Here is a 15,896-nt window from a genome sequence, read left to right as displayed (position 1 = left end):
CAGGGATAGAGGTTAGACCTGTTACGCTCACCTGGTTCCCACGGGGACGTTGAGCTGGACCAGCCTGGTGCCACGTAGAGCCGAGGTGACTGATTGGACACCCCCACTTACTTCGTTTGTCGGCTCTTATGAATATCTATCTGTTGGTTTAGAAAGGAGGGCTCTCCATCCTCCATCGAGCGCAGGGGCGCAAAGACGACCAGTTACTTCACTGGCGTGGAGGAATTGGCGAGTTCCAGTATTGACTCTAGGATCCAATATTTTGTAAGAGTTCAAATGTCTGATCTTCACTCTTTCCGATTCCTTGTAGGTTGCCGACTTAACCACCACGAAGAGTCCAAAGGGCAGTTGGTGAGAGTCAGGTAAGTCTATAGTGGTTTTCCCCTTAGGGGCCGGGGTACGGCGATGATGCAGAGTTAACTGCGCCGACCCGATATGAGGTGAGTACCCCCTGCGGTAAATCAGGTAAGTCTTTGGGGGGTTGCTTGTATTGTTCAGTGGTTTCCCCTTAGGGGCCGGGGTGCGGCGGTGATGCAGGGTTAACTGTGCCGACCCGATATGAGGTGAGTACCCCCTGCGGTAAATCAGGTAAGTCTTTGGGGGTAGTTTGTATTGCCCTTTTGCATTCCCGTGCTCACCTGGCTTTTCTTGTCCCCTTAGATATCGGAGAGCGGCGTGGAAAATGCAGAGTCTGCGATGGAGTGAGGAAAAGCTGCACTGGATGGTGAGTACAGCGCGGCGCTGCGAGGTGCGTGACGATGCGCGTGCGATGACTCCTTCTTCAAGATCGACGGCGCGATGGATCAAGAATTCAGGTAAGGTTTCAAGTTTGAACCTCTTCTCCTTCTTTCTTTTCATTTCCAGGTGGTCCAGGACTGAAGCGGGCGTGGCTGAAGACTGGAAGATGCTGGAGGCACGGTGAGCGTTACGCTGCAGAATGCAGAATAACGCGAAGCACGTGTGGCTGTCCGAGCGTGGTTTAAATAGCCTAGGAAGAAGTCCCAGGTAAGTATTCTTCCACAGCCCCTACCCGAGAAAAAAGTAGTCCCTTAGGTAAAATAGTTCTCCTAAGCCCCATTTGGCTTGTGGCTTCGTGCAGCATGGTCTGCACCAGGTGAGTATGCAGCATGGTCTGCATTAGGTAAGTTTTCTGTAATGAGCCTGGCGCCTATGGCGCCAGGACTGACTTTAACCTTATGCGCCAGGACTGCATCCAAACAGCCTCTAACTGGGGTTTTTGGGCATGCTTCAAATGGCATGATGCCTGCTTCCGGGGTTGCTGGGCCTGGTCTGGCTTCCCGGGGGCAGGCATCATGACAAGACCCCTGGGGAACCCCACAGGTAGAGACAGAGATAGCGGAGAGGAAGGACCTAAGTTGGACCTGGGAGGGTCGTTCAGAGAGGAAAGAGGTGAGCCAAGCCATGGCCCGATCAGTGATACCCAGGTTATCACAGAGACAGTTGAACAGGATGATATGGTTGACCGTGGCAAAGGCAGAAGAGAGATCAAGTAAGGTGAGGACACAAGGGGTGTTGGAATCGAGGTTGGAGAGCAGGTCTTCACGGATGTTCAGGAGAGCAGTTTCCATGCTTCTGGCAGCTCTGAAGCCAGACTGATGATCATGGAGACATATTTGTAATGAACCTAGATTAATTCAGCAACATACCAGACCACAGTGTAATATTTATATATGTAAATCTTTGTAGGAAACAATATTGAAGGCAAAGCTTTATACAAAGCAACTACAACAAGACCGCCTCACTTATAAAATGTTGAACAATCCAGATAAACTACCGATCGAATTCTCAGAGAGTAAGTATTCAACTTGTCTTTATGAAGCACTGATAAGTGTTACCAGATATATGTGATTCCTTTTGAATATACATTTACACACATGTCTATACTCTTTCAGGTCAAATCTGGTGAATTAGACCCAACTATTTTCGAGGACACAAAAAACATACTATATATCCACTGAAGAGCCGTCTCCACACAGACAGAGAAACACCTGTCATGATAGAAATAATGGGATAACAAGAAATAGGAATACAAGTCAAACTCCTATTTAGAAAAAGCACTTCGGCAAAGGACCCACAATTTATTGAATTTAATTATCAGGTATATCACCTTGAGGAGAATGCAGAAAATTCAACTCTCAGCAACTGCTTTATGATGAACAAATAAAGTTTTGCTGAGGACAACAATAATTGTGTTACATATCATTTGTTCTTTCTATAAGAATTGTCAGACATTGTGTGCGCAGGAAAGCTGATCCTGGATATATAATTTACTTTTGATCATGGAGACAACCAACAGATTCAGTGTGAAGATTAAGCTGGGAGATGGCCAGCTATTCCAGGAGTTTGCCCAGGAAAGGTGTGATGGAGATTGGGCGATAGTTAGCCGGGCAGCAAGGGTCGGCAGAGGGTTTCTTAAGAAGAGGGTGCACAAGGGAGTGCATCAGGGGGAGGGGAAGCCTCCAGTAGCGAAGGAGTGGTTGCAGAAATCAGCCAGAGGAGGATCCCGGGTGTCAATGTTGTCATTGATGGTTTAGGTGGAACAGGGGTGAACCTGTTTTGATGAGACTTTCATAGATCGGACTTGTCTAGAAACCTCGTCTTGGGAGAACAGGGGAAAAGCAGAGAAGGAAGGAGGAGAGGTGGCCGAAGAAGAGCCAGAGGAAGAGCAGTGAGTAGCGGGAGGAGGGGGAGAGGTAGACAGCAAGGATAGGATGTCCTGAGTTTTAGAGATAAAATGAGAAGCCAGGGCCGTGAGGGCCGCACAGAGGACCTTTGTGGAAAATGAACTCGAGAGGATAGTGATCACTCTGTTCAATCAGAAATGAAAACTTTCACAACATGCCTGAAGAAAAAACTGTCTATAATACAGCAATCAATGACTGAGGAACAGTAATACTGGTCTTGTATACTTAGGAATGCACCATTTGCCACTAAAGATCCCAGAAAATTCCTGGGAAGAATCACAAAGTACACCTGAAAATCAGTGCTCCATTTGTGATTTTACTGTCCAAACATTTGCAGTAAATTTCTGAAAAATATTTTGCTCGAGAACCTGAAGCCCCTTGTAATGTTTATTTAGCCCTACTATATTTTTGAACAACTTGACTGGTCGCATCTGTCTAACAATTTCCTACTGACCAGTCAATTTCCTCAACATTTCCTGTATACAACCACTTAATGTCAAAATAAGTTAAAGGCCCTGTAAATTTATTTTATTAAAATTGCACGTGCTCTAAATAACTGTTAAGTACTGCAAATTAAAATGTTCTATTAGCAGTCTTTAGTTTATTACATTTCTAAATTGTGTTGCAATCATGTTTTCTGCCAACTGAGCACAGGTATGTTCTGTCGAAAAATGGAGGTTGCTCACCATTTCATTTGATTTATTACACATTTTGCTCATTGCGCACAAAAGGTTGGGGACCCATGTTTAGAGTAAGCAAAGGACCAAGCAATAAAAGGAAGCACAGTGCAGCCACATACAAGGAGTAGAGTAACCCCCGCCATATGTATAAAATACATTGCAAGTTGCAATACCAGCTGTAATTGAAACAAAGGGATGACTAGCTTTCAAATGTCCTTTTTGTTAGGTATCGTTAACAATTCACATTCATTAGTTGATGAGAACATTGTAGCTGTGGGTTTAATAGATGAGAGCGGGTACGTTAGCACCTTTTATAAACCAGAAAGTTGTTTAAGTGATTTTTAGGAAACTGCTCAAGCAAACTTTGCAACACGATATAATTAGCTGAATTCTAGGGACGAGATGGTACATGTACACTACAGATTAGTAATTGGAAGATGTTTTGCATCAGAAGGAGTATACGACCAAGTATTGCGGGAGTGATGGTGTGTAAAGGGTCATCACAGTGTATTATAAGTAATAAAATACATACAGTAATATGTAATAGGGATATTGCAAGTCACCTCAGAATTATGTGGCATTATAAAGGTAGTTGGTTCTGTGACTATGTGATCACCGAACTCCTCAGTGACCCCCTTATAAAATACAGCTAGGGGTACTGTATTTCATTTAAAAGTAGGTGTCTTTTTTCACAAGCAATCATTATTTCGAGCCGACAGATCATTATTTTGTTAAAACTGTGATAAACCCTTGACAGAAGTGTTCTGTCTCCCTCTTCTGTTGGGGAGGAAGGATAGCTCAAGGGCAACACATTTGTCTTGGAAGTAAGAAAACACAGCGCAACACAAGTTGAAATCCTGATACTTTGCCTAGAAACCACTTGCTGGTATTACATGTGTTATCAAAGAACAATTATAATAATAATATGATAAAAACGAATAAGCCATTGCATCTTACCTTTAATGGGGGAAAGATCCCACGTTTTAGCAGATCCACATATTAATTATTCGGCAGTGCTAGACAGTAATTGCTATTCGGGATCCTGCACCTTCAGTGTGGCTTCAGAAGACATAGCTCCAACAGAGTCAATTCAGTTTCATTACAGATCGTACATCCATGTACACGTACGTGATTCAGAAGGCAAAGCATAGGGAAGTCTTCAGCTGCCTAAATTCCATCAATGAAGTGCCTTTCAACCGTTTGTCCTGCATAATCTGCATCAGGTTTGCTGAATACCTCTGCTCTCATATACCATGCCACTCAAGTGAAGTGGTCCTGGTCAAACTCCGAAATAGGTTTCCAAAACGTTTTGCCAAAGTACCAACAGCAAGCTGGCATACTTGTAAGCTAGCGGATGTTCTGAATGAATGCCACACAAACCCCTGGCCCTAGTGGCATCACATCTGGAGTGATCCTATTAAGGATTACCTTTGGCCTTCATGCTATTGAGAGCCCATGAAGCACTCCATGCAGATCACCTTTCTTCATGAGAGTCAGAACTTTAGCACTTAGCTGCCTCTACCGCCACCCCAGCCTTAATAGATTAAACAACTCACTCAGAGATGCAGTCACAGGGAAAAAAGGAATATGGCCATTTGACTTACCAGACAAAAGGGAACCAATTTGTTCATGGATCACTATGAATTTCATGCACAAAGGCAGCAAAGGATACAAGCTCTGGTACAGTGGCATGAGGGACTTCACAGCTCGGCTTGCATTGATACATGTGGCACAAACAAGAGTTGGCAGCAGCTTTGCAGTCACTATTGCTCCATCAAATAACGGGCCAAAGAATGGCACCTGTAAAGAACCAAAAAAATACACAATATAGTAACAACATAACATAGCCTTTTACTGTACTGTCATGTTTTGCTCCTTTTCCTAACAAATCTGGTTAAAACAGGTGTCATGTTCTTTTAAAGTCAGACAGCACGGATCATAATATAAAAGAAATACAGACCCATATATAATTTTTCCCAGCTTATCACAACTGGTTTTAAGTGAGGGTACTGTCTTTAAAAAATAAAAAACTATTAGGCACACATTATAAGATAGTGCAATACTATTTTACATAGTTCGAAGGGTTATAGGTCAAAGTTTCGACTCAAAAGGGTCGAATGACAAAAGAGTCGAGTCAATTCGACCAAAAAAAAAGGGTTGATTTTTTTTTTTTGGGAGAGGGGGGGTCCCCCCCTAAGCCCCTGTTTTTGGTGTAAAAACAACCTTTTTTGCTACACTAAATAAAAAAAAAATATATACATTTAACAAAAAAAAAATCTCTCTTTGTTTTCGGTCGAATTCACCCTTTTGTCATTCGACCCTTTTGAGTCAAAACTTTGACCGGACACCGTTCGAAGTTCTTTGTTCTGCAAAATGTAAACCATGTTCAATAACTACATATTTTAAATACAGAATAGTTACTTTATGATTCTTTTCATAAAGAATTCTTTAAGTTTAAAGCAATACAATGTATTTAGAAGTTGAAACATTTCATTAAAAATCTAAAATATATCTTGGCACGGTCAAAGTTGCAGACCAAGTAAGTAGAAGGGCGTGGGGGGAAACCGGAAGCTGTTAAGAATTTCAATCAGGCGACACACACACCTTGGTCTCGGCCTGGTATGTATCACCTAACTGAGGTGCTTTTCTCCTTATTTATGTGGATTGAATTTTGGGATGATGCACCACTCATATCACACCCCCTTTCCAAATACCCTGGGTCACAATGTACCATGAACCAGGCTGGTTGGTCAAATGGTACGTCGAATGCAATATTTATTTATTTAAAATTCAAAAGCAATCACACTTTTTAAATATGGGACAGCAATCACCAATGCGGTGATAGTTACAATGAGAATGTGAGCAATTCACTGGGTTTGACTTTTAGTGGAGCATATACACAGCACAGCAGAATAGGAGCACTTTTTGATTTAGGATTTATTGCACCCAAGTTAGAATTTCCCCCTTACAATGTTCCCTCAAACAACCACCATAATCAATTCTGGATACAAAGAAGCAGCAGGTACTCAGGAATAAGAAACTGAAAAACGGAATCTAAATCTGTCCTTCCCTCCCCAAATAAGAGAGAAAACGGATTTTGAACCCCTTGCAATGTGGTGAAATGACACTCGGAAATGGATAAATCAATAATGAATGTGTGTTAAAACCTTGAGGCAAATTCGATTCCTTACTAAATCAACAATGCAAAGATGACCAATAAGCCCAAAGAATGGATTACCAAAAGCATACAGTTCAGAAATAAGTGGAAAGTTTAAAACAGATTGCAGTCAAATAACACGTTTAAAATTTACACTTTTGCAATTCCTGCCTAAAATTACCCAAACGGCTTTTAATAAAAACAGGTGAAATACATTGATTTGGAGTGCTTTATGTTGGGGGATAGATAGATATCACAGGTACAAAATGGAATTGAAAGGAAGTCTCTAGCTGGTAAATTGAAAGAGTTATGCAATATAGAAGGAGGCGTGCTTTAAATAAAATGAAGGGTGAAATTGGAAAGGAAATCAGTTTGTGAAAAGAACAGTTTTACTTTAAACTTCACGCAGTGTACCCCTTTTCTTTACGGAAAATTACTTTATTTAATCAAAATATTGCTAATGACATATGATCTGTGCAAGACAGAAATGAAGAGAAAAGTAGCGCTAATGCTTGGAGATCAGTGATAAGATGCACAGAGATTTCTGACAGTTGGACAAGTTATCAGGAGAAGGATAGGATGACTTATGGAGTGGGATGAGGACAATGCAAGACAAGGTATACTAGGGATTTATATGGGGTGATGAAATACTCACAATCCACTTTTTAGTTTTGGGTTTTTTTGGACAGTCAACCGGGTCTGGTCACTACACGGCAGGGCACCTGGCAAATAGCTGTGCGGTTCTGGTCACCAGCTGGCAAGGACTGGACGGGCAATTCTGGTCACTGGATACTACAGGTCATCAGGGTAGCAGGAATACAGCAACATGCAGTGAGTGGCAACAAGCCAGGCTGGATCAGGATGCAAAAGGTACCACAGCTATCCCCTTGTTAATGGGAAATTTAGTGTGTTTTTAGATTTGAGGCCTTGCTGGGAATGGAATCAGCACTGCTTGGGTTTTGCAGTGGACTCTGGAGTAGGATCAGCAATGCTTGGCCTTATAGTTGGAGTCTGGATCAGGAAGATGACGGGAACAGAAACGCAGCGTGGGAAATCAGGAAGAGTGTGTGCCTAGAGTCTCGTCAGGGACCCTTATTTATAATGCATAATGACATCAAAGTATAGGCTGGGCAGGGTTAATAAGCACGGCTCTAAACTACTTGGATTGGACAGGGGTGCTAGTCTCCGCCTTGCTCTCAACTGGTTGGATTTCCAAGGGAATGATGTCAGATTTATGAGGTGAGTTATACAATGTCCAATAACTCCCACAATTACTTTACTTAAAATCTGATTTTGCCAAAAACATACATTTATACAATTGCAATCTCTTCACAAATTATATACACAGGTTACATATTTTGTGCAGCCCATATCAGTCCAATCCTCCAGTCTGTGGGACCTTGTTTCGCTCTTGTGATACATTTTGGTAATTTTGAGCATGAAAGATTCGGCCTAAAATTCCATAATTTTATACAGAGATGGGAATTATCCCAAGGGATGTATGTACAAAAATGTATGTTTGCAACATTGATACTTTTCTATTTATCCCCAATACTTTGCCCTTTCTGTCTCCAAGGTGTCGGTGAATTCTATCATGTCTCAAACGAAAGCACAAACAAATCGCTTTTAAACTGCAAAATTTTTCTTGCTGCAGAGATAGAAGTCTTTAAAGTTTATTCCTGAAATAGTCTTTGGGAACAAATGGCAGTCCCTTTGTCCCGGTGTCATTTTCTTTCCCTTCAACTGCTGCCAACTGCCATTTCCTTCAGAGCATGGTGGGGGTTTCTCCCTTGATTGAAGTTTTATTGCTCCTTCACACTTCAGACTTCCTTCCCTGGGAGCTTCATTGTCAGGGTCCCAGCAGAGACGAATGTCTGTTCAACCCCCTAATTATCAGGGTGTTGTCAGTATCTGCTGAGAGAGAGCCCTCCTTTTGGTGCCACCCCTCCAACCAGAAAACCTGTTTTTCAACTTGCAACTACAGCCACCATAGCTTTAACCTTTATTTTCTGATCTTAGATCCAGAATTAAAACAAGCCTGTTGCATAAAATAACCCATGTTAAATAGTCTCACCAGCAACAAACCCCTTCATATTGCTAGACTGGTATGCTTTCATTCACCAGTGTACTGTTCCAAAACACAGGCATTTGTTTCTCTTTAATTTTCAAAAGCCCATTTTTTTTAACACGTGGTGCAGCTGGCCTTCCTTCTTGAATTCAACTTTTAATCTCCAGCAGATTCACACACTGTCTTGCAGCTATAGTTATTCTCTTGAAATGCTGGAGTTGGTCTAAAGCACGGATACATTGACACATGCATGGCTCAGCTAGTTAGAGTCTCTCTCTGAACAGCTTAGTTTTGGATACTTTTGCAAAGAAAATGACCGCGTTTCCCGTGTAAGTCAAAGTAAAGTTCCTGGTTGAGTTTTATTTTTTTAGATTTGGTTTGACAGGGCTTGTCAATTCAGAATCATGCCTCATTTTGCTGAGGCACAGTGAGACACACAGGGCTTGGTCAGGCTTATTAATCACAGTGGCTTTAAGGAACAGAGGGAATTAGCGTCAAAGCTGCATTTTTTTTTTTTTAAGGTGAAATAGGGTTTCTTTTCAATGGGCGTTTTGGCTTTTGCAGCAAAGTAACGCTACTTTTTCCACTTTCTTCCTTTTATTTATGTCGGAACACACTGGCAATCTGCTTCAATGTGCCCCCCTTTGTTCCATCCTGCCCGATGTGTGCTTGGCAGGACGGTGCAGCAATTTTTGTTGTTGCAAAATACAGTTTTGAGTCATGGCGCTCACAGGATCCAGCGCAACCATTTTGTGGTTTCTGCACAACTGCAGCTTGGTGATGTGGGGAAATGCTGTTGAGTGGGTCAGTATATCCCACACATCCCCTGGGTGCCTATATCCTGTTATTATGCTAATGTACTGATTATTAAGCAGGGGACTGCTAGGTGCCCAAAGATAATAGCGGAGGATCACTTACTCTACAGGAACCTGCTGTGCAGCATTCCATAATGTACCCAACAGATGGGTGTCCCCTTCATGTGGACATGGGGGAAGCAAATGAACCAAAGCACAGAGGGGTATGTCTCACGGAACAACCACAAATATAAGGATAATAGACTCCAACAGGTGATAAAGTGGGTGGACTAGGTCAGGAAACAAAGCAACTAATGTATATTCAAAATTCGAAATGTATTAATATGATTAACATAATATAAAAAGTAACCACATGTTCACTTTGTAATTGATCCGAACATCGGGTAATGCTAAAAACATTCTTATTTCATATTACACCAATACAAATATCACAGACAAGAAAAAACAACCATTTATATAAATGATCATGTGCGAAAAGTGCTACTTAATGGGTACTAACAAATTGTATTAGAGGAAAAAAAGCTTCCCATATTTGTTCTATTTTTCATATGGGGCATAAATATAGTCCTCCGCAGTATTCACTAAAGTGCTAGGCAAGTGCAAAATTACTAAGAATCAAAGTGCTACGTGTCAACTACAGGTTTCTTAGACAAGTAAATATCAATCATATCCCCGAATAACCTGTTCACAGTAGTTTTGACGAATAATATATCTAATCATGAAAGACTGATATTCGTCTTCTTCAGGACAACGCACTATTAGGCATCTGTTAGACAGTATACATTCAACCTCATGTCTAATACTGAAAGAATATCCAAGCTTGTTCTGGTTCATCGATATTCACGTAACCACGCCTTTTGTTGAATAGGGACCAATATTTTCCTTGTTTCTTCCAATTGTAAGTCGGGAAACGATTGCTTCAAAAAGCCAAACTCATTCAAAAATCAAATGCAAACACAAAATTGTCACCTCTATTTCGTTGCGCAGCCCAAACAGAGGTAAGTAAGTACAAAGATAAACCAGATCAATGTCAAAATTACAGAACAATGTGGCGAATTATATTGTACAAGAAAATCATCAGCCTGAGGGCTATTTGAAAACGTTTTTTGGTCAAATATGAAAGAACTGCCGACACGTGTTTCGACCCTAAAGAACGGGTCCTTTTCAAGGCAAAATGTATTATTGTGGCAAAGCAAATTGTCAAGAGTTCAGATTGCGCAGCCCGTTGAGGCAATGCAAAGGGGCGCAGATTGAAAAATTGCCTGTTCAGCAGTGAAATACTGCACAACAAAGGAACTGCTCGAACAGAACACAGTCTGAACAAGTATCAGTCATACGAGTGAAATAAGCGGGGTCATTCCCCGACATGGTCTTGAAGCGCACGCTGCGACTACTGGGGTTAAATCCCCTACGAACCACTATTCCCAGGTGTACATTGTTAGGAAAACATTCAAAAATCAGATACTAAATAATTTATCTCCATGATAGAATTAGTAGAGATGCAAAAGCCTCTAATCTGGAAAAAGCTTGTAACAATCCAGCAGGCTAAACATTTGTCTAGAATCCATGAGTTCAAAAACAAACTGGCTCCCAATTCAGAAGTCTGGAATGGGACCCGTTCCGTTCAAAATAGCATAGAGAATCGTAAACTGGCGCTCCGACCATGTGAGTTCGGTACGTCTTGCAGTTTCCCATGCCACGTGCAGCGTCACCAGAAGTTTTGCCGCCTGGTGCACTTTTGCTCCCAGTGCACTGCAGGGCCTGCAATTCTGGCAAGGGTGGTACAGGTGGGGTGCAGAGCTTCTCCTTTCATCATTGCAGTCGTCCCCTTCTGCCCTGTATGGTTATGGCACAATTCTCCCCAATTGCTGGTGAACCAGTTGTAGTCTGTGGCTGGTGGTCTAACAGTCTATCCTCACATGTAAATTGGCCCCTCACAGTTGATCTGCCTGCTGGAAGAAATGACCAGTGACACAGCGGGGGCCCCCTACCCTGTGGGAATGTAAGGAAATGTTGAGGGAATCTTGTGAAGGTGGCGCTGCGTATGAGTTTTTAGATAGTCGTTGAAGTATTTAGCAAAACGGTCTAATCAAGGGTCTTTATGAAGACAATAAAAATGCTTGTGGACAGCTTAATTGATAAGGCTTGGTGCCAGAGGGTGTTCTTAATAGGTTTGCACTGGTTAGGGATCTTACGAGGCCTGGTGCCTCCACTGTATACATCTCCTGTTGGCAGTGATCTTTACGATCTCCACAGCTAAGGCATTAAGGAGCCTTATCAATTAAGCTATCCAGAATTTCTTTTGCCTTAATAAAGACCCTTGTGGGGTTGAAACACGTGTCGGCACCTCGAAGCACCAATAAAAGACCCAATGGTGAGAAATCTGAGCTAGAGTGCTCTTCATTAATTGTGAGACAGTTTTCCAAAATACTTCAGCGACTACCCATAAACTCATATGCAGCGCCACGGTCGCAAGATGAACACAACATTTCCTTGCACCCTTACTTGGGGCACATGAGCACTGCCCCATGGGAATCTTGCATCTGGCAGCTCAGCGTATCAATACCTATTGGACCAGTTCAGCGCAGCTTCCCCATGTTCCTTGGGCTCTTACCTGTGTGAATGTAGATTGCGGTTTGTGTTTTGGCCTGACAGTGAGGGATCTACCGGTACTAAACCGCTCACTTTGAATTTTCTGGCAGGCACAAAGAGATCCTAGCTCTGTGAGAGGATCCATCCAGACCAACTAAGGATGGCATCATGGAACACTAGATGGTTTGGGTACCTGACGATAGAGTGACGTGAACTTGGGTGACTTTTATTTACTATGTCTTCAGGAGATGTGGTTGTGTCAGAAACCTTCCTTGAATGGGTATTGTGTGATTAAAAGCCCTGCAGAAAAGGGCCTGAAGGGAAGACCGTCATCAGGACTTCTAACGGCAATCAGGTCAGGGAGTGGCATTGGACTCATTAAAGTGGCAAGCAACAAATTGTTTGCCCAAGAGATCACCGTGAGTTGGACACCTCCTGTGGGGGAGCAAAGGCAAGTGGGTGTGTCTCGCTTGGCTATCATAAACCTCTACTGGAATCCAAGTGTTTTGTCAGACGAGGGCTTTTTAGACATGGTGGCTTCTTTGATAGATGATGCCTATACAAACCAAGGAGGATGTAATATTTTGTGTGGGGATCTGAACGCGAAATGCTTGATCAAGGATGCAAAGGTAAAAGACTTGTTAGAACTAAACTCTTCAATAAGAAGAGAGGCTTTGCTGTACATAATGGCTTTGAGAGACATACACATGTTGAATGGACATATGCCGGGAGACATACCTCCCACAATGACCTTGTCAAGAGACAATCAATCAGCACTCAAGACTACATATTTGCATCCCAGGACTTTTTGCCATTTGTCTCCTCTCTTAAAATCACCCTTGACAACACATAATGACCACGATCTTTTGGCAATGAACTGAGCCATGACTGACAAAATTGATCGATCAAGAACGACAGGACCCGTAGATTCCAAGTGCAATGGAGGGACGAGATTGAGAATGTCAAGAGAGGCTATCGATCTTCGGACTACACAATTAAAGTACAGCCTTGCATTCAAAGGCTTGACGCAAGAGGGGTTCTTGGTTGATTTTGTGCCTCTCCTCAAATATTTTCACAAAAGGGACCGCTGTCATGATTCCTGCCGCTCATGTCCCCAGCCCACCAAGATGTCAGGCTGGAGCCAGGCCACGATCACCTACATGGCCCTCAAGGGCCTCACCATCCCGCCAAAGACCCACTTGGAGTCAAACTTGGCGCTTGTGGCACCAGACTCAATCACTCCCATAGGGTAACATTGGGGATTGGACTTGTAGTGCATTGATGGGGACAAGATGGATGCCCCCACATATTTCGGTTCCCAGAACTGCATGTGCGGTCTAGTCTTTTGGGTGTGGTTCAGCCCAGAAACACCTGGGATACCCAGAGACTATTTAAGCCACACCCAGGCTGAGAAACATGCTTTGCGTTTTATGCACCTGCAGCGTGACACTCACTGTGTTCGGATCGGTCTCCAGTAGGCCTGCATCTATCTATGGTGCTCAGCTCCTGTAAGAACAGGAACACCATTAGGAACAGCCTTACCTTGCGGCGCTTCTGCCCATCATTCATCGCTCCTTCTGTTCTGCGAGCATCTTCGGCGGTGTCATTCCCATCACGGCACGCCGCTTCCTAAGGAAAAGGGAAAAGAAAAGAAAAAAGGCATTAGTAAGCATTCTGCAAATCTTCGCTTATTTTTAAATAATGTACGAGCTTCAAACGCTTACCTGAATCCCAGCCGCTCTGGGGGAACTCAGTCTCCGGAACTTCTCATCCATCTGCAAGAGGGAAAAGACACTCCAGGTAAGCGTGGAAACATCCAGAGGCGCCGCATACCGCGCTTACTCACCGCATTTCTTCATCATCGGCATCCACGCTGAAAACGTTGCGGCACCTAAAAGACAAAGAAAAAGAACTCCGTTCAATGCAAATACGAAATGGGTGCATCGCGCTCTCACTCACCTTCAGCGTTACTCATCTCAGCAGCACGCCGCCATCCCCGGACGCCGGCCATCATCTAAGGAAGGAAAGGAACGAAGTTAGAGAACTGTTCAAAAGACTCATACTTACCTGTCGGACTCTTGCCAGTGAAGTAACTAGGCAGCAACGAGCCCGCATCAACCAACGCGCCGCTGCGCTGAAAGCAGGACGGAGAGCACACTATCCAAGAAAACAAGGTGAGCTGTGGATCAAAGGGAAGGGTTGGACCCCGGGGAAGAAGGGGTTCAAGCACACAGAGACAATAGGGAGTTAAACTCTACCAATCCTGTGTTTCAGGCGCAGTCTCCAGTCGAACAGCCTCCAGGGAAGGGTTCGAGGTTGTAAGAGGTCAGAACAGGCTGAGTGAGGTTCCCGTGAATACCAGGTGAGCGTTACAACCGCCAAGAGAAGGGAGATCAGAGGATTCCTTCAAAGAGCTATGGACTCAACCAAGGTGGATGTTCTCCTTCAAGCCAAGATCGTTGTCAAGCATTATAAGAACTGGCTGGGAGCTCGTAGACAAAAAATGTATCAGCACAACTCAGGTCTATGCTGAAAATCATTTGTGGGCAGAAATCATTCGAATTTTAGACTTTGATCAATAGTCGCCTGGGGAATGCAACCCTAACACAGATTAATAGCGTTTCAGAGGAAGCCTGGGTGGCGCATTTCCAGGCTCTTTATGAAGAAGAGGGATTCTGTTACTCTTAAAATGAGTAAGGTACCGTGCCATGGGATGTTCCTTATGGTATGGGGGATATTATGGAGAAAGTGATGAAACTTAACTGTTCATGAGCACCTGGACCGGACGGCCTCCCCAACGTCATGCTAAAACAAGATCCGAAGCATTGGGCCACATTTCTTCATTTTCTATTTGAGCTGATTGTGCAAACTCGCTATCTCACAGAGTCTTGGAGGAAGGCGATTGTAGTCCCAATATTTAAAAAAGGCCGACAGGGAGGACCCCACAAACTATTGCCCAATCACACCTTTGGACATCACTGGAAAAGTCTTTGTGTCCCTTCTCTTTGCAAGATTGAATGAGTGGTCGAACCGAGAGGGCCGCAACGACCCGTTTCAAACTGGTTCTGTGAAGGGGATTGGGGAAAGTGTCTACTTGTTGTTCCTTAACATATTGAAGGGAAGGGTCTGGGATGCTAAGCCTAAGATCTATCTGGCCTTGGTCGACCTTGTCCAGGCCTTTGACCAGGTGGGTCGTACCCGCCTGTGGAACAAACTGCAGACCTGGAGCTGCCCGAGGTCCATCTTGGAACCATTAGTCTTGCTCCACTCGAACACCAGTTTGCAGATAAGACTAAACAAGAGCTGGCAGTTGTCACAGGAGATAAAATCAACCAGAGGTCAGAAACAAGGGTGTCCACTAGCACCGCCCCTCTTCAATATCTTTTTTGCTGACTTGGACCAAACAGATACAGCCATAAGTTTCGCTCCTTGCATGAGTGGAGTGCCCTTGAGTCGTCTCCTTTATGCAGACGACTAGTTACTAATAGACCCAAAAGCTCATTGGCCTCCAGAGGCAGCTTGATAAGTTGAGCGAGTACATGGAGGGAAACGACTTGCAGATAAACTGAAGCCCTGATAGTGGCACTCCTGCGACAAAAAGCAAGAACAGTGGCAACCCAAGCGAACATCTTAAACATCAAATTTGGCCGTCTTTCACAGACTCCGGTCTTGGGTTTTTACAAAAGGAAAGTTGTTCTAATACTGCCTTACGGCTCAGACGCAATACTCCTGATCTCTAACAAACTATGGTCACTATTGGAAGGCATTTTCTGGAAGAGCATTTTGAAAATCCTGCTTTCCACCCCAATCCAGATTGTGCGAAGAGAAGTGTGCCATGGTGGATTGGAAGAGACTGGCACACTTGAGGAAGTGCCTACT

The 15,896-nt window shown here is 43.5% G+C and overlaps 1 protein-coding gene across 4 annotated transcripts in view; it reads right to left on the bottom strand.

Annotated features, from left to right (window-relative positions):
- Positions 1 to 15,896, bottom strand: part of RALGAPA2 (Ral GTPase activating protein catalytic subunit alpha 2) — a 3,672,963-nt gene that overhangs the window by 816,860 nt on the left and 2,840,207 nt on the right. For 3 of the 4 annotated variants that reach the window (XM_069608069.1, XM_069608071.1, XM_069608070.1), the window contains one exon: positions 5,058 to 5,185. In XM_069608069.1, the coding sequence (XP_069464170.1) occupies positions 5,058 to 5,185 (128 nt within the window). Of the gene's footprint in view, positions 1 to 4,989; positions 5,186 to 15,896 lie in introns of all 4 variants that reach the window. The other variant, XM_069608072.1, reaches the window with a different exon arrangement.

This window comes from Ambystoma mexicanum, chromosome 4q (assembly GCF_040938575.1).
Source record: "Ambystoma mexicanum isolate Mex_15411 chromosome 4q, UKY_AmexF1_1, whole genome shotgun sequence".
Taxonomy (NCBI): Eukaryota; Metazoa; Chordata; class Amphibia; order Caudata; family Ambystomatidae; genus Ambystoma; species Ambystoma mexicanum.
Note: the sequence above shows the minus strand (reverse complement) of the source record. Positions and strands in the feature narration are given on the sequence as shown.